The following is a 24,820-nucleotide window of genomic DNA, read 5'->3' as shown; positions in this document are numbered from 1 at the left end:
AACGACTATAATGACGACATTGTATCGTAGCGGCTGTACAGGAACCCGACTCTGCAGGTGGAGCAGGATGGGACTTCGCTGTGGCTGCTGCAAGCCCCACTCAGATGATGGTATACACCACTTACTTTTACCGCATTTACGGATTGCAGGAAAATTTTGTTGTAGATTCCTCCTCGGTATACCGTGTAAACAATGGGACGAAGTAAAGCACAAGCCACAGCACGCGATTTAGCGCTTTGTTGTGCCTTTGTTGTCGTTTTGTCCCTGTGTTTTCTATGAATTCTTCAAGTATGAATCATCACCAACTCGCCCAGCTGTTTCCTTCAGTTTTGTTAGTGAGTTGCTGCTGTTTAAGGATGTCTTAAGAAAAACAGCGCGCAAACGTACGGGAGCCACTTTTGCCAGCCACTTTTTCATTCTACCGAGGTCCTATGCAAACACAAAAATTAGACCACAAGAGAGATTGTAGAAGCGTTTTAACTTTACCGCGATAAAGACAAAGGCATTTGTTCCACGTCGATCACAGCCGACGAAAAAGAATCGCGTACAATCAGCTCCGTGTTTGAGTGTATGGCCGGCCTGTATGCACGCATGTGCCTTCTGTCGTGTTTTCTTTTTCGCGCAGTGATTTCGTTGCGTGCCTGTCTTGGTTTTCAGTGCGCAAACGCATGTGCTTATTGTATCTATAAATTAATTCGTCTTCCTTATAAACCTTCAGTTGAGAGCAGCGCTTATGTTGTGTACCTTCCTCTCTGTTGTCCCGTTCGTTTGCGCGCTGTTTTTTCTTAAGATATATGCTTTACCAACTAGCCCACCTTTCAGTTTTGCTGTTTAAATTCGCTTAGGACACGCAGCTGTTACGGGCCTCCGTTAGACATTCTCCTGACTATACTAAATGTTCGTTGGCTTTAAAATGAGGCAAAATGCAGCGGGTTTGTCGCTGGTTGTCGCTGCTCTTTCTGTTGTATTCTTTGCAAACAAGAAAGCAGATAGCCGTGTTTTTAATGTCCAGAGTTATCGCGGCTATGAAATGTGTGACGAGTACGTTCGTACCCCGAACAAAGTTGTTCCAGATAAGTTAAGCAGCTTAAAAAAACGCTGAATCGTTAAGTGAAATCGTTCACTTATTTTCCTTTTAGCAAAAGCAAATTCAGTTTTTTCATCCAGGATTGGGTGAAAGCAGCAATAAAGAACACAATTACGTGTCTACGCACCGCAGCTATCTCTAGCGCCGACTCACACTAGTGACTGAAGCCATGAAATCGGTAGCTGTGCAATATCGATGCCATGTGGCGCAACAAGCCCAAGTAGAAAAACAAGTTTGCGAAGACAATGAGTCACAGCGACCCGCAGATAAGGACGCCCCGCTTGTAGCAGTTCGTGCGTACGGAACATTATCGGGGCCGAAAAAACTAGCTCGCAGGAAGAGCCTAGCAACGGCGGAAGCGGACGAACCCCCGAGCTCAAAACGCGTGTGGAACTGTGTACACGTATGCGGATATGGCGGCAACATCGGAACGGGAAGGCCTTCGGCCCGTTTCAAGTTAACTGCAAGTGGAATGTGCGCTCGCACGCACAGTGACTGAGTCCTCGGTCGTGGGTCGTGCGCTCGATCAAGGCTACGCGACCGAGCAAACGTCCCGCGAGGGGGAAACGATTCAATCCAGCTGGGTGCATCAGCGCGCGCTGTTGTTGTCGGTGCGATGACGTCGAACCTGTCGCTACACGTGCGTTGCTCATGGAGATGGAAAGAAGGCGCCGGGAAAGAGGAGACGAGTAGAGGGGGAGGATACTGAGCGAGTGGATGGAGGTGGAGGGGCCACTGCAACAGGCAGGCACACAGCGCGGCGCTCAGGGCATCGTACACAAAGAGGGAGAGTGGAACCGATAGAACGGGAGGTAACCTTCGGCACCGAGATAGTGTCCGAACGGATAAGGCACGCTTTCTGCCGGCATGCACTGTTTGCCGTAAAAACGTCCAATCGCCCGGAATCCATTGGTGAAGCGAACGCCGAGCGGATCTAGACGAGTGCTCCAGAGAGGACACCGAGCTTCAAATTGCGTTCATAGACCACGGTTGACCTCCGCCCTCCGCCAACTCCAAACATGAGTGAGTGATGCAACCTTCTCTTGACAAAATGGTCGAGAGTGAGTTTCACGGTGGAGTGCCGCTGCATTTCGGCTTTATCGGGGTATGGGTATAACTAAAGGAGATGGCAGTTGTTACAATCCTTGATTTTGTCGATCATTCCCTCGCGGGGTAGACAGCTTCGAGTCGACAAGCTGTTCAAAGGCAATGAAGGCAGTCATGTTTGCTGGCTAACTCCACACGAGTGCGGGTGAAGGTTTCTTCGGGAAAAGCTGGTTTGGATTGCATCAGTCGTCCGTCTATCGCCCTGCTTAGTCGTGAAGTCGCATACTTAGGTGCGCAGTAAGCGCGATTTCGGTGCCTCTTCTGGGCATGCGTATTGGGGAGGAAGGGGAATGTTAACCCATGTGTGAGCGGTTATCTTTGCTTTTTCGCGCTATTCGTGCGCCTCAAACGTTGTTTTGTGGTTCTGTTGTTACTGTTTTCTGGACGTGCGGCCGAGTGCGCCGAGAACTGTGACGCATCTGGGCGTGTCGATTGGGCGCTTCGGCATTTAAAGGAGCCATGAAGACAAAATACAAGTTTGTGCTATTCGAAAGATTTCGTGTTTTATAGTGCCCGCAGCGCTTGTCCGAATGCGAACGATGCTTTATTCACTGAGAAATTAATTAATTCAAGTTAAAATTGTGATTTTCCCGCTAAATCGTGCCTTTTCGCGGTCTGCAATGACTTCGCCGAAACCGACCACTCTGCAGCCGATTGGGAAGTCTTGTTTACCGCTAGTGAACCTAGATGGCGCCGCCAAACCAAGCATACCGTACGCACCGGCTCCCCGGAGAACGAAACTGAGCTCTCCGAAATTGTCCTTTCGTGTGTTTTTGTGTGCTGTTTTTTTAAGGTTTGTGTGTGAACAGTTTATACGGTCTGGGCACCAATGTTGGAGCCCGCCCGATACAAAGGGTACGACCACAGATCATCATCATCATCATCAGGCCGTTTTCTGCCTTAGGTTTGCTTTTGTCAGTATTTAATCCTGGCTTGTTTTTGTTCTGGGAGAAAATAATCGCTTCGGGAAACATAGTGCTCGCTCGTCAAATATGGTCACGTAAGACACCGTTACTTGCGTCAGTCGGCCAGTGTCGTCTGAGACAATCCAAAGCCCCGCAGTCGTGTGCAGCTAAACCAAGCATAGTGCGCGCAGCACCAACAGCAGTACGCATCGGTACTTCTATGTTTACGTGCGCTTTCGTAACTTCTTCCATTGTTTATCCGACCATTCTTACTGATATAACAAGAATGTGCCCTAAATTTAAGCGCAAATAGCTCGTTCGGCAAGCTTATAAGCTCTGCCTAATTTGCGTTTGCTTTTGCCGCCCCCCGCCAATCGCAGAGCTGGCTGGTATGACATCATAGGTTATGTTGCGGGAAGTGGGCTAGTGGGTCACGTGACCATATTCCCCATTTTCCCAATTATATCGCTTATTTGTGCGAAGTTTACGTTAAATCTGGTGTAAGTATGATTCTAGCGTGACATCATAGGTTATGTTGCGGGAAGTGGGCTAGTGGGTCGCGTGGCCATATTCCCCATTTTCGTAATTATATCGCTTATTTGTGCGAAGTTTACGTTAAATCTGGTGTAAGTATGATTCTAGCGAGGCAATCTTTTGAATGAACCAAACTGGTGTTTTGTCTTTATGGCTCCTTTTAAGGCTTTCATGTGTATAATAATTAAACACCTGCGAGTCTGCGCTTGTGCTGTCTTCATGTGTTCCTGTCCCCGTTAATTTGAGCGCAGTTTGTTTTTTGCGATGCATTATTAATAAATAGCCAAACTTTCAACCCTTTCCCCGGGACAACGTTTCTACTCCGGGTGGCCTGGGATAATTCACAGCATTGCTTTTCATACGTAGTTAGCAGGTTATTCTCAATCTGGAATTGAACAATTGGTGGTTGAGCACACAGGGACGTTGAAAATTTCGGAGTATGATAAAACTGACACTGTTCTAACTTATTCCTTGATTTGAAGGGATTTATTGATTGGTGCGGTGAATTATTACACTGTAGTCATAGCTCCCAGTCATTCTTGGCCAATCGCTGGCGTTTGCGGGTGCTTTGGATAATGGGTGGGGAGTGGAGGCAGATCATTATCTATTCTTGGCTGGTGTTACGTGCTGCGCTGATATAGTCTTGTTTACAATGAAAATGGATGCGGTGAACATGACTACGCAGAGTGCGTAATGCGCACTAACTGTGGGAAATATGTTACTGAGTTGCGGCTTTCTGTTGACACCTACAAGAGCAAAACGACCAACAATGGCAGATTGAATAACAAGAAAAATTACTCAAGCCAACCTACTAGCTTGACAGGGTTTTTCTTTGCGTCATAATGAGCGGAATAACAGTTTCTCTGGCATTCAATTTTGGGTATGCGTCCGTAGTTATTTAATTTCGTTTTTTTACTGTTAACCAGTATTCCTCTTTCACCTGTGGCCACTTCGGAAAGGATTTTTTTTTTTGTGACACACCCAACGTGCCCGTCCCGGCGCAAACATGTCTTAAAAGCTGTGCAAACAAAGGCGCAACACCTGCGCCAAAAGTGCAGCATCGTTTCGGGGGCGACCATGACGCAACCACCCCCATGTTGGAGGGAACTTATCGAAACAGCCCGTCAAGAGCGAGAGGGTGTTTTTGCACATAGAAACCAACTGAAAAAACACGTTCTGCACATCTGAAGTGTAGTTTTAGGTGGTTTCCCAGTTTTCCTCTTTGCAACGCCACGTGTCACCGCATGCCTTCCGGGTAGTACAAGGTGGTCTCACCAGGTGTCAGCAGGGGCCGTGACTAATATGATCCGCCCCGACATAGAGGGCAGCATCGTTACGCAGGTTGTAAAAAAGGGGACCGGAAGGCAAGGAAAAGTTTTTTTCCCTCTCATCCATGGGCTGAATAATCCAGCTTCGTCGCCTAGTTCCGTATTGGCACCTCTATTCAATTCAATTTATTTCTGACAGACAGCGTTTACAGTCAGTACATTCAAACTACAACAGGAGAATACACACTGCTGCCAAGGTAAGCGAGGCAAAAGGCTCCGGTCTGTGCCTCGCTTCGTGTATGTTTTGCATTGCTATGCAGCATTTCAAGAAAATAGCAAGTTGTTCCAGTGTACGCGATCAAAAGTGAACACTTCAAAGACCACTTAAAGAAAGGGATGCAATTTTTCACATAAAAGAAATAACAAAAACCGGAATGAGAAATTTAACACAGAGCAGGGCATACAAATATACTAAGCAGCATACTAGAAAAACAAGGAAGGGAGTGCATAGTGCACTCAACCATGTTTCTTTCAAGTGATTTAAATCCTTGCAGATTTAACTCTATCGATGATTACACTTGCAACTGAACACATCCTGTTTGCCTTCCAACTTTTCCGCTCCCAGCCCGTCGTGAGCTAACCATGGTTGTGTTTACATTTTTGATTCTACCATAGGCCCCTTTCCAATTGGTACATTACGTCTAGGAGTAATGGAAATTCAGCATGAATGAATGTCCTTCACTTCCTAGTAACTTGAAAACTGAGACGATTCTCATTCCTTAAATGGCTGCACCATTCAAGTCCATTTCCATTCTTTGATGCCGAAAATGGGGAGGTAGGCTTAACGCAAATGTTGATAAACGCAGAGAGAACTTTAATAAATACTCTAGGTGCGTTACAGGTGTCGATGCGGTTGTGCAAAGGCGACTGGTCCCATTGCATGTAGGTAGCACGAAAAATCGTGGCAGGCGACGAAGTGTAAGGCAATCGTACCAAAGGGTACAATCCCCGTTCCTGTTTCTATAGAGGGAGGAGGAGGAGGATAAAAACAAATGGAAAGGCATGGAAGTTAAAACTCTTCACTGGGGAATTCGGGTAAGGGGATAGACATTTTAGAAATACATGTTATTGTGATCTGTGTAAGACGTTTAAAGAACAATGCCGGCCAGTTGTCGTGTCTGTTGTCGTGTTTAATCCTATCGTTCTTATATGCACTCTTTGAGCCCGAACTGCAACTGCAAAGATATCGTCATTACTGGGGTAGCAGGTGCAGCGAAATCGGCGCGGAGGTTAAACACGTGCGCCATCAATTAGCGCACACGCTAATTGGTGCACGCGTATTCGTATGCATACCGCGCGACACTTGTGCAGTGATCCGTCGCGGCCGGAACCGTGCGTGCCCTAGAAGGGGGAAGGGAAAGGTGCTGAGATCGACTGAGGAGGACGATGACAGGGATATAATCAGGGCTGTCTCTGGTGCAGAGATGAGAACTCTTAGTGGTGTGCGCTCGAGCCACGGACGGTAGCGGGTTTGTACATTTTCTAGCGTTCTGGTACTGGTTACAACCAGTTCAAGAACGCTACCCCATCGCGCAGATAGTTATTTCAGACACTCACGGTACCATCTTCTTGGCTCTCACTTGGGGTTATTGCGGCGAGCCAGCCATCAGTCGACTGATTCTGCTGAATGGAAAGCAGTCTATAAGCACTGGAAACATCTGTGCATAAATTGTTTTAAAAAAATTGTTTAAAAAACAAAAAAACTGGAAACTGTGCATAAATTGCGCGCACGCACGCACGCACGCACGCCGCACGCACGCACGCACGCACGCACGCACACGCACACGCACACGCACACGCACACACACACACACACACACACACACACACACACACACACACACACACGCACACACGCACACACGCACACACACACACACGTTGAAGTTCGATCAACAGTAGCGACGATAGCTTCCAAAACGCGAAAGACCACATAGGCTTAGTTCAATAGTCGTTATTACCAGTCTTCTCAGAAGACAAAGAGTACAGTACAGCGTTCATTCACATGCAGCTCCATGGCTTTTATTTATAGTAATGATACCTATGTGCACCGGAAATCAAACGACAAATATCAATCAAATGTGCAATCAAAAGACAAATAAAGAACAAATTTTGAACTTTCATTGATTTTTGATGACATCTGCGTGTAACAAAATTGCCGTCAGAGAGCAAATGTTATGGCTAGTCTTTGCTATCAAGGTAAATGTTCTTGAAATATCCGGCTAGAAGTTGCTGCAAAAGTACAGATCTACGGCAGCTGTTGTCCCGGGGAAAACTGCTTCAAATGAACACTAACAAGCGGAATAGGTCCTTGCCCGAAATCAAAGTTTAACTTTCTTGAATAGTGAAAGCACTAAATGAGTCATCCGTCGACCTAGAAAATATTTCATTTAGTTGAAGATCTGAGAATCGGAAAGAGAAAAACAGCAAATCTGTAGTATCTCTTCCACCGTTATTGCACGAGGGGCTGAATGTCGAGTGACGCACAGGCCATTGCAACTTCCGGCCACGCATACTGGACGTAACGTTAACTTGTGGTGTCGTCACGCTGCTGAGCCACGAATGAGAGATGCGTTATCACATCACCTTGTCTTTTTTGTTGTTGTTGTTGTTGTCGTTCGCATCCGGTATTGCACTCTACGCGCGAATATTGCGTGCACAGCGCAGGCTACCGCTTTGTGTTCAGAAACCATTGGAAAGGCTTTCGTTAAAAAAAGTTGCAGCTGACATCTACGTTTAGGCCTTAAGATGTATCACACGATAGCATTTTTTTTTTCTTTTTGGCAAGAAGGGAGCATTTTGTATTTGAGGTTATGCATTTACCATGTATGCTTTCTAAGAACTGCAGCTGAGCGACGAGGGCTAAACAACCAGCAACAATCTTTTAATCCCTGTGGTACAGGGAGGGCAGAGGCCATTTATGCTTTCATGGCTTTAGATTTGAACGTCAAATGTCGCGGCTGAACTGTACTTGCTACTTTGAGCAATAAGTTGACAGTGTCACTGTTTCAAAGTGTTTATTTTCTAGGGTCTTGGCTTGGCTTAAGGTGTTTGTTTTTTTATAACACACAGTCACGCACACTTAAGATACCTTTATTGAGAAAGATTCTGTGGAAGTTTGGGAAGAGGGGGTAAAAAGAAGGTAAACTCCAAGGGTAGCACCGAAACTCCAGGGCCCCAGCATCGGCTGATGCTGATGTTAAGGGGACAAGAAGGGGCAGGAGCACTGCCTCCGGCTCCTCCAAACAGATACCGTTACTCGTCCGACCTAACTCCACTTGCTTCATCCAACTCCCCGCTGTGCGAATTTCGCGCTGCTCCGGGCACCCTGTACCGCATGGTATGGGAGTGTTCGACAAAACCCAAGATTCAAAGAATCGCGCACCCTTCCCGTGAGCATTGAGAGACCGAGGAGCTTAACAATGTGTGAGTTCGAGCTAGTTTGTAATCCATTGTACGAATTTAAAGCGCAAAAATTCAGACAGCGGACGAACGGGACAAGGACAAGCGCTTAAAACTAGAAATATAACTTAACGTGTGAGTTCGAGCTATTTTGTAATCCATTGTATGAATTAAAGCACAAAAATTCAAACAGCGGACGAACGGGACAAGGACAAGCGCTTATAACTAGAAATATAACTTAACGTGTGAGTTCGAGCTATTTTGTAATCCATTGTATGAATTAAAGCACAAAAATTCAAACAGCGGACGAACGGAACAAGGACAAGCGCTTGTCCTTGTCCCGTTCTTCCGCTGTCTGAATCTTTGCGTTTTAAATTCGTACCGAGGAGCTGTTCAGCTTCGGTCCCGAATCTCAGCTTAGGATGGTGGAAAGGGCCGTTGCAGCAGGAGTCTAATGCAGTGCTGGACTTAGGACCCCACCCACATTACGATGCTCGTAAAAAAGTTTATTCTCTTTCTCTTTCTGGCCAAGACAATCTGGTATGTGTCGATGTGACTGTAATGTGCAATGTATGATTTGTTCACCCCTGAGCATATCCTTAATATAAGCAGGTTGCGTAAGGAGACTGGGTGTTTTCCCGTTTTTGACAAAGCTTACGCTTAATGCGCACGTTTTCGATTTAACATCTTCGCCCATGAAGACGTGCGGGTATATGTGTTACTTTGTATCCTGCGCAGAGTGCGATTTTTCGGCGTTGAGATCCCCGATGTTTGAGCATTCATTTGGTAATTACGCGAATGGTAAAATCCCAAATAGGACTCCTGCTTTTCTGTTTTTGTGTGTACGAGGGTAATGAAGTCACAGGAATTGCCACGGTAGTCTACTACGACAATTGTTGCCTTCGTCCTTTCAAACGTCCCAGCCTCGTCGTAGACTGTGTTTTCATAGTTTTGGGGCTTTCGTCAACGCACTTTAATCCTAGCTCCTTGTGTATGCTTGAGTTTATATTTTCGGGTAGAATGAGGGATTTTATGCACAACGGCTGGATCGGTGACATATCCATCATGGCGTCCAGATGTTTTATCGGGGGGTGTAGCATATATTCTATTGTATGTCCTGTCGTACATTCTTTTCCCAGAGGCTCCTTTTGTGCTAGTAGAGTGGTCTCTCTGATATGTTCGAAGTTATTATACGACAAAATTTAGGACCTGCGCGGTAATCATAAAAAAATTAAAGGTAGAAGGTGCTTTTTTGTCTGTCTTCAATGCGGTAAGTTTAAGGTATGGCAGGCCTAGCGATATCCGGGTTGTGATCAGTGCCTACATAAGTAACATAAGTTTTGTCGTTTCCTCTTTTAATCGTCTTCTTCTTCTGTATGTGAGTTTTAGAATGTGGGGTAAATGTTCAAATATTTCCGGTATTTTGGAAATTGCATCATCGGCTTTGTCGCGTCTTTGTAGGGCGATGCCAACGATTATTACGAGGCAGTTTTCTGAAATCACATGCTGGCCTATTCTTACGTTTTGTAAGTTAGCCACGTGACGTCATCCATCGTTTGCCGGAAAGAGCTTGCGGCGGTGGCACGGCCGCGAAAAATTCGAAAAACCATTTAAAAATTTTTGTAATTAAAAGCCGCACACTCGGTTGTAAAGGTTTACCTGGGTTTTAAGATCCTGGCGTTGGCAAAAGCAAAAACGTCCGTTTGTACGAGATTTCGGCGCACGTTACAGATATCCAGGTGGTCAAAATTAACCCGGAGCCCTCCACTACAGCGCTCCTCATCGCCTGCGTTGCGTCGGCGCGTTAAACCGTGCAATCAATCAATCAATCAATCAATCAATCAATCAATCAATCAATCAATCAATCAATCAATCAATCAATCAATCAAGCGATTAATCGATCGATCGATCGAGATACCGGCGTTAATTTTCGCACCCTTTTATGCGGGCTGACGCTATGTTGGGTAGCGCTGGCCATTAGTATCGTTTGGAAAGGCGTTTTGGTGGTGGCGTAAGTTCTGAGCGCGGCTGGAGACTGTCTTCCGAGCATTCGACTACCCATGCCGCGTAAAACGAACTTCACTGCGCAGCAGAGCGCCTGCTTAAATCTTTTTCATCGTCTCGGCTGTGGTATTATTAGCCAGTTTTAGCTGACCGTTTTTCACGGCCCGCTCCGCTCCGATAGCAAGCGGGAGCGCCATTGCGCATGTATGGTGCGCTTGGCCGCGAACGGCATTGGCTCCGGTTGCGCTGAGCCTGCCGCTGATACAGGAGCGGACCGTCGAAAACGGTTAGCTAAAACTCCCTATTGTCTTCTTTTCCATAATCTAGTTGTCGCTGCTCTGTACTCCCGATTCGGGAGAGCCCTTGTATCTGGCTGCCTCAGTTATAGCAGAGTCCTTCAATGCCTTTCTGGTCAAGAAACTTCGCCGTCACGCTATGGGAGAGCTTCGTACGCTGCCGCGCCGCGGCGCTGGTGTTGATCAGAAGGCAGCTGGGGGAGTGGTCAGAGCGCGTTTGGCAGGGAACGGACCACGGAGTAAGATCAAACAGACGGTCGCCGCCTTATCAGCATTGCGCTCTCGCTTTACGTGTCATGGGCCGCTCAAATGGACTTATCATTTTGTGAGTTGCGCAAAAATTTGGTGCGAACGGGCATGCTGCTACTGCGTTCCTGCCTGCCGGTCTGGCTACAGAGCAGCGGCGGCCGCCCAATGCCCTCCGATCTGCGGTGGCGCCACTCGCGGTAGCCTTTGTCCCCGTACGAAACTTGGCCGGGAGTTTCATGACCAGAGAAGCATTGAAAGACTGCGGGTACAGTTTCCTGTTGGCATCAATGACGTACTTCCGCGGACGCTTTATGAGCACGGCTGATAAAGGACGGCTAGCAGGCACGGCAAAACCGAGAAATGAGCCTCATCACGCTATCATGTTAGAACATAGTTCTGACAGTCGGTGGAATAGCCCCATTCCAGGGTACTTCATGCGCAGCGAAACCTATGCCTGTAGCCTTATCTCATCTTCGATGTATTAGGGGGAAAGCTGCAACAAATTACCCGCAAATGGCGTCAACAATTTTGCCGGAAAACTATATCTGCTGATAGCCCTAAGGGTTGATAACCACCAATTCCAGGATTGCTGCATCGGCGACAGTTTCGAGAAGAGCCATGCGAAGAAGCAAATAAAGTCAACAAAACTAAAATAAACGCCTAGCACCGGACGGAGTGGCACTTTTAAAAATGTCGTGATAATTTTCAACAAAGGGGCAGTAAATGCTTGCCCCTTCAGCTATCATGCGTTGGCAGTAATACCTGTTAGCCAAGGCAATGCCATAATAAAAAGCAATACTTGATAATTTAAAAAGTATTCTGAAGGCGCGGCTTACTTAAAATGTGTCACTTGTTCCAGCAGGTCCGAAAGGATTGTGCAGTTTATCTTTTAAAGTTTGCAAATGCAGGGTGACGTACATGTCACCCGAACAATAAGTCCTTAACTGGCATGAAAAAAAAATCGGCAGGAACAACAAGACTGAAAATCACTGCACATAATGTTGTCGAAGTCCTGCAGCTAACTACGGTACTTAGCAGTCTGCATATGCGTCGTCACTAGAGATATTGTTAAGCATCGGTCATAAGTGTGAGCACCAGGCTTAATACACCGCACCGTGAGCGCCACGCACGCGCACTCCGCCCTATATCTACAGGCGATCTGGTCACTTCTCACCCCATCTAAAGCTTATTCACTACGCTGAAGGGCCATTTTGTTTTATTTTTTTTTTTTGCTTTTATATCCTTTACAGAATTCACCCTAATTACTCTTTATGGGCCTCTGTTCCTCATGTGGCGCCTTACTGCAGCTTTACCGTATTCTGCCGGGTATACAGGCTTCCTCTCCGCTCCGAGACTGTGCAGTTCATCTAATTGCTCCGTGAATACGCAACACCCAATGTCGCAGCTGCATTAGCAAAGAAGTCGGGTGGGGTGCAATGGTTCAGGAGGGTTGTGTTTCCCCCATTCGTTAAACAAATTTCGTGTTCTCTTTTTGGTGGTCGTCATCGTCATCACGGTCACCATTCTTTTTTTTTTTTGAACATTTTTTTCTTTACGTTAGTGTGAATATGAGCATTGGCCAATCACACGTTTTAACACCGTGAGAAACAAGTTTGCAGAAACTAAAATGCAGCGTAATGTGTTTACAGCGGAAAACGCGCGGTGCACCAGAAGGGGTCACCACAGAAGAAGCAACTCATGCAAAAAAGAAAAAGAAAAAAAGTTGATGCCTCAGGCGGCTATACTTGACATGCGCAAAACATTCTGATTTTGATGCGTAAATCAGTCCGAACAGTAGCCTCTGTCTTCGTCATCCAAGCGACCGACAAAGAGTAACTTTCCGGGAGCAGTAACCGTGGCCGCATTTGTGCAGAGCGGGTTGTAGAACAGGCTGCCTAAGTTCGTCAACAATGTTTTCACGACGTCGCTTCGCTGCAGGCAGTGGATATCCGCCTCCAGTCGGTGTGCAGCCGCCACCGCAGCCAGCACCTCCGCCCCCATACTACACGCAGCCTGTGTACCCGCCTGCACCACCGCCGGGAACAGTGCAGCCACCTCAATACGCGCCTCCACCAGCCGGCGTCCAGCCACCCTATAACCCGGGCTACGGGGCCCCTCCCCCGACGGCGCCACCTGTGACCGTCATCGTGCAACAGGCTCCTGGTGGGCAGACAGCGGTGAGTTACCGTTTCGCAGTTCTGGAGTTTTTAAATGAGAAATAAACTACTTTGTTGAAACGAAGACAACGGTAGGTGAACGTGAAGCTTTCCAAAATCAAGTCAAACACTGAACGAACCAACCCAGAAGCGATTGTGCTCTGTAGTGCTATGCCGATACTGGCTGGCATTCCATGGCCCGTCCGTGCACGCTTCTCCAAGTCCAAACTGCTTCCACCCTGGCGAAATGGCGCAATCATATAGACGTCGGCTTCATAACGCGAGGGAGGTAGGTTTGATTTCGACCACCGGAAGCGTTTGCTTCTTCACTTCACGTACGATCATCACCATCTTTAAAGAAAGCTTTTTTTTTCCTGCAGTGCGTTTTGGGGTGGACTACAGACATCGTTGAGAGCCTGAAAGCTTCGCTTTAGAGATCACCCCTCACCAAATACCCCTCCCACTTCCCTACTTGTAATTCTATGGCAACGTTGGCGGCCGGATAGGCAACTCATTCGAGGAGCGCCGAGATTCTCCGGTTGCTATGTCGCAAAAGAAAGGTTCAAATAACAGTTTTAATGAACCCGGTCCTTTAAAGTGAAATATTTTAAGGCTGTCCTATCAAAACATGGCTACAGGGTGAAACATAAGCGGAAAAGAATGAGTCTGCCGCTCCGAGAACCAGTTAGGATGTCGGAAGACCCTCGGAGCAGCCGCTCCTAAGCGCGCCCAATGTTTTGCCTCACCCTGTCGGAAACCGGATGGCTCAGACGCTCATGTGTCTGCCGCTTAGCTCGGAAAGCGCACTATTCTGATATGAGCTTAGAGAACATGGTATAGAGCACGTCAGAGCAACGAAATTTCCGTGTATTCCTTCAACTTAGACGGGACGGTTGGCGCGACGAGAAGGGGGGCGTAAAGACGAGTCTCTGCCTATGCGTCTAAACATTGAACTGTACAGGAAGATACAACGTAACGCGAACAATGAAGTGCACGTACATGTGCGCTCATGCGCTGGTCTCCCACATATTTGAAAGTATACTGCCTGCCATTGGATCGAATTCCGGCTTAGTGAAGCGTCGCTGTATATTCCTTTGCCCGTGCCTTTCAACACTACTTCGTAGCTGAGAAAGAAGCCAGTTAAGGGCCCAAATTCCGCTTCCGACAACGTCCATTTTATTGGCGACGCTAGATATGATGATGATGGTTTGTGTTTAATGGCGCAAGGCCGACGAGGGCAAAGAGCGCCAGATATGATAATCGATAACGACGCTAGATGTCGTTATCGATTATCCGTGCATGCATGATGCGATGCTGTGGCACTTTCATTCTAAAGCGGAATGTGAAGTTGAGCGCAAAGCTGTGGTGCGCTCTTTTTAAAGACGATAGTCTTTCTTGGGCGCAGAAATTGTGGTCTGTCTGTCTATGACTTGATTCAGCCACCCGACCAAAGTGAAACAGAAGCAGCGCAATAGTCTTATATACCCAAAGCCGGATCTAAACGTCTAGGTCCGGTGTCAATGTTGATACCTGTAAACATTGTTGAACAAGAACAATACATTACGCCAATATAAGGCAGAAAATCAATACATAAGTGCTTTTGCAGTGTCCTTTATTGAAAAAAAAATCATGGATTGGTTTTTGCGATAGCTAATTTAATACTACATCAACGGCAGAAAAGCGTCGCCTGCTGTTGCCAGCGCTACCTCTTTGCGGCATTTAAGAAATCAAATGATCACAGCAACGAAAGGTTCCGCTAGAGAGGATCCACGTTCCGCTTGGAACGCTCGTGCAGTAGGGCATCGTGGTTCTATAAATGTTGTAGTAGGGTGCCTCCATTGAAGCACATCTCCGCCGTACGACAGCGCTGGAATCGAGACACCCGACTTGGAGCAGTAGAACGCGTTAAATATAAGTTGACTTCAGGAAACCTGTAGCGTGTTATCTTGGGAGGAACGAGATGGGAAAGTAGCAGCATGAGAGGTGATCGGAAAAGAGAACGGAGGCATTTTCTTGGCAGGGGCACCAGTCAACTATCGTCTTTCGGTGACATTTTCAAAGTAGCAGATACGCGGCCATTTTTTTCCTCCTTCAACTGCAAATTAACTTGCGTAAGAAAAAAAGCCATTTGACGTTATGCACGCTGCCTAGAGAAATTCGCTTGGCGGCCCAGAGCTGTAAATGAATATTGAGTGTTACTTTGTTATCCAGGCGCTCGATTTAGCAGTGGGGCGTATTCTCAAACACCCTAAGAAACCTCAGCGTGAGGAAACCTCCAAATCCAGCAGTCAGATAGCTCAGCCAGGTAGAAAAAAAAAAAGACAGGCTAACTCCCTATGAGCACGACGGAAAGAGGCCACCGACGACGATCGGGCCGCTGACACCAACCTTAAGGACAATGCCCGTCGGGACCCCGAATACAGCGAGGAGGAAAACGCAACACTTCGTCGTGGCTAAAGTCCCGTTGGACACTTCCGTGGCGCGACAGAGTGGTTGAAGAGGAAGTTTGTGGTCAACCAGTAACCCATAAACAGCTCCGCTAGTCATCCAACTTCTCATATGATTATGAAACTGCATTGTTAGCTGGTTTCACCGTGATACCAAGAATGTGGGAAAGCCAGTACTAACTTACACCAATCTTCTTGATGTTGGCTTCACATTTAAACACAAATGCATTGTTAGAAAGCAATACTTCTAGGGGAAAATGGTATACGCCATTTATAAAAAAACATGAAGCTCCGCCGGCAACAAGGTGGTTCAAAGGAGAAAGTATGCCGAAGTGAAATGGTGGGTGCGGAGCAGTTCGACCTCGTAATAGCTGACATTAGGCTTGAACGTACGACGGGAGAGGACAGTACGTGCGGTCAGCCACAACACATGTAGACATCACCGGCAAGGAACTGAGAAAACGAGAGCGAGAAATGAATACGAGCGCCGAGGGACGGCACGTGCAGAGAACAAACAAGGTGGAAAAGCCAGTTTACATAGTGTCGGTTGGCGAACTGGTAGTTAGCCTAAAGCAGCTCCTGTGAAAAAATTCCAAACGCGGAGTTGCAGCTTTAAGGAACTTGATCTGCGTTTCCGGGAGGTGCAATGTCTTCGTGATAATGAGCCTAAACTATGAATATAGACGCTTTTCGGATGGAGCTGAAAGCATGACCAGTCCTGTTCTGTAAATATGAATGAGTAAGCCTAAGAAGTCTCTACGAAGTCTCCGGAGGGTATCTTCACCACAATGCTCCGGAATGACCAATCGAAGTGGCCTAGTGTGCAAATTCTACGAATGATGGCGCCGAATATTCAATTTGAATCTGCGTAGGGACGGTGCGCAATGCACAACGCCATTCACGCCTTGCATATTGTTTCTGCGCACATGCACGTTTTTTAGTAAAATCATTAGTTGCGCTTCGCATTCACCGAAATTGCACACGGTCACTTCAAATGGTATATAATATGCCGACAAGGAAGGGCGCAGACATGTAGACACAATCTCTCCAATGCTATTCACAGCATGCTTACAAGAGGTATTCCGAACATTGGATTGGGAATAGGTGGGAGTAAGAGTTAATGGAGAATGCCACAGATTTGCTAATGGCGTTGCCTTGGTAAGTAACTAGGAGGACGAATTGCAAAGAATTCTTACCGCACTGCACCAGCAGTTCAGAACCGTGGGCCTGAAAATCAATATGCAGAAAACTAAAGTAATGATCAATAACCTCGGGAGAGCACATCGGTTTGAGATAGGTGGCGAGGCAGAGGAAGTGGTAAGCGAATATATCTTCTCAGGCCAAGTTGTCAACCCGGATCCCAACCATGAGCCAGAGATAATTAGAAGGATAAGAATGGGCTGGAGTGCATTCGGCAGGGATTCCTAGATAATCAATGGCAGCCTACGATTGTCCCTGAAGAAGAAAGTGAATGGCAGCTGCATCTTACCGGTACTCACCTACGTGGCAGAAACTTGGAGGCTCACTAAGAGGGTTCAACTTAAATTGAGAACGACTCAGCGTGCAATGGAGCGGAAGATGATAGGTGTAACACTACGGTACAAGAAGAGAGCGGAATGGGTCAGGAAACAAACGCGTGTTAAGGACATATTAGTAGAAATTAAGAAGAAATGGGTGTGGGCAGGGCATGTAACGCGAAGGCAAGATAACCGTTGGTGATTAAGGGAAACAGAGTGGATCCCTAGAAAAGGCCGGCGTGGCAGGGGGCGGCAGAACGTTAGATGGGCAGATGAGATCAACAAGTTTTCGGGGATGAATTGGTCGCAGTGAGCACCGCACCGGGATCATTGGAGATCCATGGGAGAGGCATTTGCCCTGCAGTGGGCGTACATAGGCAGATGATGATGATGAGTTCAAATGTTCATTCTGGAGCGCTGTTGTGAAGCCCTACGGGGACTTTTTAGAGCGTATACAAACATTTTGGATCAACGTTGCGGCAGTCGGACCTTCCCTTACTAATGAAATTGCACTTCACCCTTTAAATTGGATGTGTCCGCATCCGAATTTTACTTCTGCGAAAAAGCGCCTAAGAACGGGCGATGTCTCTTAATTTAGTCGTGATGATGACTGTCCGTAGTGTTGGCACAAGCTATAGGGGTTGTTTGCCATGGCGTTCGCTACTCAGGAAGACACACGCTAGGTAAACCCCACAGGTTTGAACCTTAGCTAATGGCTGCTCGACCTTTTTTCTTTCAACACAGCCGCCGCAGCAAGTGGTGTACTCTCAACCACCCCAGCAGCACGGCAGCAGCGGCATGGGAATGGCCGGTGCAGCCGCCGTGGGCATGATGGCAGGAGCCGCGGTGGCCGGGGTGGCGGCGGCTGCCCACCACAATGACAGCCACCACCATCATCACCACCGCCCGGGTCTGCTGGGCCACCGGCCGGGCTTGCTGGGTCACCGCAGTCACCACTCGCCCGTCAGCGTTCACGTCCACCCGCAGCCAACTCACTGGGCCGCCAAGCTCGCCCTGCGTGCCAGGGAGCGAAGAAACCACTGAATGAAGCATGCCGCGAAGCGCTGAATTTGCCGCGTTCTCTGATATTCCTGACGTGTCTCTGTACGAAGCGCGCAGGAATCGGGTTAATGTGTATTGGGGGGTCGGGAAATATTGTCTCGTGTTTTCCATGCGGAACCTTACCGCCGCCACTGTATATATACTGGGGTTTATCACCTTTTAATAAAGTTTAGTTTAACAGGTGCCTTTCTTGAGCGTTTAATTACTCACACATACCTGCCGGGTTTCCCGAATTATCCGGGAGACTCCCGAATTTTGATGCTTTTGTACGATTGTACGAGCAAGACAAAAACCTCCCGAAAAATACCCGTGTTTTGCTAAATCTTTCTTTGAGTATGGCCTCATTGCGGCGGAGCTACCTGACAATGCAATGCAATCCTACACTACTTGACATCGTTATCAGCGAAGAAATTAAAAAGCGTAGTCGGCCGTGCGCAGAAGTTGAACCGGTCAGTACCCCAGCAGCGCTGAATGCGAGAGGAAGTTCAGCAGAGCGGAAAAAATCACACCGTGTCAGAGCATCCTTATCTGATAACCCTCGGTCACGTTCTTTTGGCGAAGTGTTGCAGAGGCGGACATTGTTTGCCGCGACAGTAATTCATAGGACTTCCCGATAAGAGCAGCGTCAGCCAGGTTGAAGATTTAGCAAGTGACTGGCGGTGTAGGTTAGTATTCTGGACGGCACAGCTCGGTACGTGCTCTGTTGTAACTAAGTTAATAATGCAAGTAAAATATTCCATTGTGTTACTTCTAATCCCCCCTCCCCTGACAGATCTCCCTAATTCCATCGCGTCGAACCTGGCAGGTATGCTCACACGTACGTACCACAAGCACCAAGACGCCTCCACAGACTTCATGATCATTGCGTCCAGCATGAATCACAGGCGCGCGACATAAGTGGTACGGCAGGTCGGGCAAGTTTACAAGGTGAAATGCGGCCACGAAACAGTTGGTAGTCAGTACTTGCCAAGCGCTCAAGATCTGTGGTTAGCATATTGCCACAAGCACCGGTTGGCCACCAACCACGAGTGATAGTTTACAAGTAAGGCCCACTGGAGCAAAGAAACACAACAATGAAATGTGGAAACATATCTAAGTGTCACACCTTTTGACGAGGCAGACGCGGAAGAAACCACGACAGGAGCCACCGGTGAGGCGGCCAAGGAACAGACGCCAGCGGGACGGGTTGAGGTTGAGGCTGGCCAGTGCGCTCCTGAAAAGGAGCAGCCGGGTCAGCCGAAGGCACCTCCCCACGTCGCGTCGAAAGAGGCCAGCGGCACCGGAGAGGTAGGCTTCTGGTGACCCGAGCACGGAGTGCCAGCCGAAGTCAATGCATCCTGGAATAGGAATGCCGTCCATGGGGCGAGTTCCACATCAGCCTCTGCTCGATAAATAAACATTTGTTCTCTCCCTCTCTCTCTCTCTGAGAAAACGGGAATGTGGGGAGATGCAGAGAGGCTCGTAATATTATTGATCGACTTTAACTCTGTGTGTTCCGCGCACGCAAAAAGTAGTTCGTCAACTTTAAGGGGTGCAAGTACGGCAGTACTGAACGATATTGCCGCCGAATACAGTAGGTGTAGGGGATAGTATGAGTAGTGCTGGCACCGTTCGCTGCGTGCACTTGCAAGGCTATAGTCGTGCGAGTCTGGGTAATGTGTAGTTTCTTGGGCTTCTCCCACAGGGTCAAGAATATCACGTGATTTCTGTGTTGTTCAGCGATGACTGTTAACGTTCATAACGCTGGATAGGATCACAAAAGCGACGAAATGCCTTTTGTTGGGGCGTGTGGAAAATGAACAACAAGCTAGTGGAACCAGAAGCATTCGCGGAAACACATGCGCACGAAACACATGCGAAACACAGGTGAAACACAGTTGAAGCAAGAAACACAGATGAAACACATGCGCACGAAAGATTCGCGGAAGTGATGGCGACACCAACTTTGCCAGTAGATGGGGAACTTTTTAAACAGGAAATAAAAATTAAACAGGAAAGATTGGGCACAATAAAATGAGGAGAAACGCAAGGAAGCCTTGCTACAAAGTTCTCTTGACATTTCAGTTAAAGAAGAGTGGAAGCCGTCCGGAACGTTCAAGGAAGGGTATCATGGTGTGCTCGTACCCGCTAGAGCTGAACGATTTCTTCTCGGTGAAGCGTGTACTAAAAGAGCGCCCAGTTCAGAGAAAAGATACGCACATACAAAGGTGATAGCGGAAATAGAATGCGAAGGTTTACTGTAAAAGGGTAGGGATGATATTAGCCCTGTTCTACGGAATGTTTACACCGAGTCTTATTAAGCAGGGGTGCTACCACCTTCTTTTCTATTGCCACACGCGGTGTTTATAACAAATCAGAGGACGACAATAAACTCAGGCTTATCGGACAATAAAGTTTGGCCAATGTAGATTGTTAATTTTTTAATGAAAATATTAGTTATCCGTTCGAGACAATTATAAAGGACATTGTGGCACCGCCCTAAACGTGTGGAATAAAGGGCTGTTCAATAGCCACGAATTTGCATACTGCCAGAAGTGTGCTCGAATGTTGTGACAGTATGTAAATTGCTTTGGCCGTGATCCAGATAGACCTGGAAAAAGCATTTGATCTGGTATCGCATGAACTTCTTTTAGACACATTGCAACATGTAAATATAGGCTGAGGTGTTCGTGAGGGACTACGCATTGCGTACAATGGGTGCCGCATTCACCTTGCTGTAAACAAAACAATCAGCAAACCCATTCAAGCTCAACGAGCCGCGCGTCGGGGTTCCCCATTGTCACCGTTGCTTTTTTGTTTGTATGTGGAAGCCTTGTGTTTAGCCATCATAAGAAGTGAGAGAATCAACGGTTTTCGTTTAAAGTCATCTGAAGAGCGTGTCTTGGCTTACGCTGACCACATTGCCATTTTGGTGTTTAAAGAGAGAGAGGGCTCTTTAACGGGAGCTGAGGAAGTCAGCCCTGCTAGTGACACGGCTTGCTACGTCAGATGGGGGATGAGTAGAGTGTTGAGTAGAGGCCGGATTTTTACACAGTAAAAAAAGGGCGTTTCAGATACCAAAAAACAGGCAGGCAAACCTTTTTAGGCCTCCAACGTTGTAAATACAGGCACCATAAAGCGGGGCCAGGATGGCCGAAGAGCAGAGTTGTCGGACGAAGGCGGAAATATTAACGTTGCTTCCATGAAGTATGGCAGTGCAATCTTCTTGACGCACTTGGAAACATTTTAAGACAAATACATTGGGACATTCAGACAATATACAAGAAAGTAAACATGAAAAGCTGTTATCCTGGCTATAGAAACTCGGGAGAAAACTAAAATCTCATCTTTTTTTGTCCTCGCACGCCAAAAGCCCTGCTCCACTGTTCGCGAATTAATTCGATGAAATGTCCTTGATGAAACACCCTTCAACCAAACGGTGTTCGATGAAATGGCTTCTATGAAAGGGCGCTCGATGTAACGGCGTTCGATGAATTCTCTGCAACCCCGACTGCACGTGTTTGGAGAGGTCTGTCTGTTAGGAGTGCACGCGGAAGGTAATTCAATAATCATTGTGAAAATTGTGGAAATTTGAGCAAACTACCACAGTCTCCAGATTGTCGTATTCAGGATTCTGCCGGTTGTCATTCAGTACGAGGCAGTACTCTTACAAGGAACGCTCGACGTCGAAAGATGTTATTGGAGTATAATTGTATTTGAGAACATTGGATGGCTTAGCCGACCCTGGCATCCTAGAAGGCACACCAGCGAGTACTCATGAAACTTGTTTAAGGACATAAACTTTCTCTTTCTTGTCCAAGGCCTATGGTAACTCGCATGAGCCTTTTTGGTTTTTAATCCTTCAGAAACCGCGGCGATTATTTGCTGTGCGTGGAGATTTTGGGAAATGTTCATATTTTAAGTTTTTCCTGAACGTTCAGATCTTTTGACATTGTTTGCGAGGAACAGGAATCTAGTCCACAAGTACGCTGGGTTTCTTGGGAGACTATCCACAGAAAGGAGAGCCTGAGACTTCCTGACTGCAGCACTCTCTTCACCTGAGAAGCCGTTATACATAGCCTTGATATCCTAAAAGTAGCAGTTAGCACTGAACAGCTACTAGCCATGTTCCCCAACGTGTGACGATGGGCTCTGGCGGAAGGGATAAAACAAATTCTCCTTAAACGAGCCATAAAACGTAAATTAAAACTAAACAAGCAGCGTCTACATCACATTTTTCTTTTTTCTTTTGCTCTTCACTCTCTTTTCTCCTAACGGCTATCCGCGGCTTTTTACTGGGCGTTGGTTGAACTAGAAGACTAGGTTGCACCCCATAGAGTTTAGAACCGTCAATGTTGCCCGGTCACACACAACCTCCAACTGCACTCAAAAGCGAAACTTGAGGCCTAATAGTGTTCATATAGGCGCCGATTTTGAAAATACGCCTTTACGGGCATTCATAAACATTTAGGCACAAAGTATCAAAATTGGCATTTATAGGAACTACAAAAATACATTACAAGTCCATCTTAACCTCTACTTCATGTTCATATATCAAAGTGGGGCGATAGTGACGCAAGGAACAAAATAGGCATTTGCCTAAAATACGGTCTCTACACATGAGTGATGAATGTTGGACATTATGATGGATGTCAAAAGTGAAAACGTGCGTGTGTTCGAGATTTCGGCGCGAGTTGACGATCCCCAGGTGGTCAAAATTAATCCGGAGCCCTTCACTACGACGCGCCTCATCGCCCGTGTAGCGGCGGAGCGTTAAGCCTCGTAATAAAATAAAAATCAAATCGAATGTTGGACATTACGGGTAGAACAGCGAGACGGCAAACAAGAAACGTTGAAAATGAGATGCAAGGAAATGCTGCTAGCAAAGTGTGGAGACAAATTAAATTTGATGAGGAAATTAAGGTAAACTCTCAATCAAAATACAAAGTAAAGGATTCAAGAAATGAGAAGAACACCAACCCTCTTAAAATAAATAAACAACACAACTCAAAAGAGTACATATTTGTGTTAATTGCAGCAACCTAAGCGTTGCTGCAAATGCCCTGAAAACGTTTTGTAAATATTGGGGTGCCGAAATTCCGCGGGATTATCAAACGACGGTATGTACGCAATGGTGACGACCAATTCCTGATAAGAACTGTCGCCGACTTCATCAGGACAACAATACGATTGGAAACTAGTGGAGATCAAACCGGGCTCCGTCGCCTCCGTCACGCGTGGTAGCGTGGTGAAGAGCGGCCAGCAAAAGTTGCTGCCTTGGTGATGACAAGAAGCCCAAGACAAACTTAACTGGTTTGCTGCATGGCGAGAGATTTGCCGAAGCAATACGGGAACAATACCCTCACGGCAAGGTTACAGTGAGACTCGACAGGGCGACAGCGTGCATTTGCTGCTCCAAAACAAATACGAACTTGTCAGGCTCGAGGACAACAATAATATATACAAGAAAAAAACTGTGGGAACGACGAGACTATTCATTTATAATATACCCCCCGGGTGACCGGACCCGTGCTGTGTCCCAAGAGGACCTCGACAAAAGCAGCCTCCAGAACTTCTCCTCCGCAAGGACGTCATCTCGCCATGCATCGGTGAAAGACAGCGACGCCCCAAGACAGCTGCGTTCGCTACTCTGCAACGAAAGCTGGGAGCGCGCTTTACCACCGCGGCCACGACGCTTAACATAGATATTTTCAACGCTACTTCGACCTGCGCCGGTAACCACCGCGTACTGTGTCTTATTTCTTCGTTCCCCGATTGTGACTTTGCCGACGGTTTGAACTCGTTGCCGTTTTATATACCGCTTCCTCGCGACCCCTTTTTGTTCCTTAGTTTGCCTCGTTTAGCATATTCTCGTATAAAGAGTTTCTTCTTGTGTATATTATTGCCCACGAACCTAACAAACTATTTACCTAGAGAGAGGTTTTATACACAATAGCCGTAACGGCTCCGCGAAATTATAGAAGCCGCGTTGTGAAATCCGCTACTGCCCGCCCTCCCGCTCGTGACGGCGCCTTACTCGCGGTTTGGAACGCGCCATTTTTAAAGACGATAGTCTTTCTTGGGCTACTTAAACCCAGAATTTTTGGTCTGTCTGTATGTCTGTCTGTCTGTCCGTCTGTCTGTCTGTGACTCGATTCAGCCACCCTGTCAAAGTTGATTGATGATTCTAGGGTTTAACGCGCCGACGCAACGCAGGCGATGAGGCGCGCCGTAGTGGAGGGCTCCGGATTAATTTTGACCACCTGGGGATCTTTAACGTGCGCCGAAATCTCGTGCACACGGGCGTTCTTGCTTTTCGCCTCCATCAGAAAAGTGGCCGTTGCGGCCGGGAATCGAACCCGCGACCTCGTGCTCAGCAGCGCAACGCCTTAGCCACTGAGCCACCGCGGCGGGTCACCCTGTCAAAGTAAAATGTATACTGCGCAGTAGGCTTATATACTCACAGCCAAATGTCAGCGTCTAAGCCCAGTTTATATGTTCATACTTGTCAACTTTGTTGAACATGAACAAGACATTACGCAAATATAAGACCAAAAATTAATACACAAGGGATATTTACAGTGTTCCTAAATTTAAAAAAATTATGGATGCATGGTTTTTCGATAGCAAATGATATTCTACATCTAATGCAGAACACCACCGCCTGCTGTTGCCCGCGTTATCTCTTGGCGGCATATGAGAAATCACGCGGCAATAGCAACGAAAGGTTCCACTAGCTAGGTTCCA

The 24,820-nt window shown here is 47.1% G+C and overlaps 1 protein-coding gene across 1 annotated transcript; it reads left to right on the top strand.

Moving 5' to 3' along the window:
• Positions 1 to 1,930: 1,930 nt before the first annotated feature.
• Positions 1,931 to 18,283, top strand: LOC144169445 (uncharacterized). Its single transcript, XM_077698608.1, has 3 exons — positions 1,931 to 2,110; positions 12,851 to 13,089; positions 17,777 to 18,283. The coding sequence occupies exons 1-3, from the start codon at positions 2,107 to 2,109 to the stop codon at positions 18,074 to 18,076; spliced, it is 543 nt and encodes a 180-aa protein (XP_077554734.1). The 5' UTR covers positions 1,931 to 2,106; the 3' UTR covers positions 18,077 to 18,283.
• Positions 18,284 to 24,820: the final 6,537 nt, after the last annotated feature.

Source organism: Haemaphysalis longicornis, unplaced genomic scaffold (assembly GCF_048455015.1).
Source record: "Haemaphysalis longicornis isolate Haplotype H1 unplaced genomic scaffold, Haemaphysalis longicornis Haplotype H1 scaffold_2, whole genome shotgun sequence".
NCBI lineage: Eukaryota > Metazoa > Arthropoda > Arachnida > Ixodida > Ixodidae > Haemaphysalis > Haemaphysalis longicornis.
This window is presented reverse-complemented; position numbering and strand designations above follow the sequence as displayed.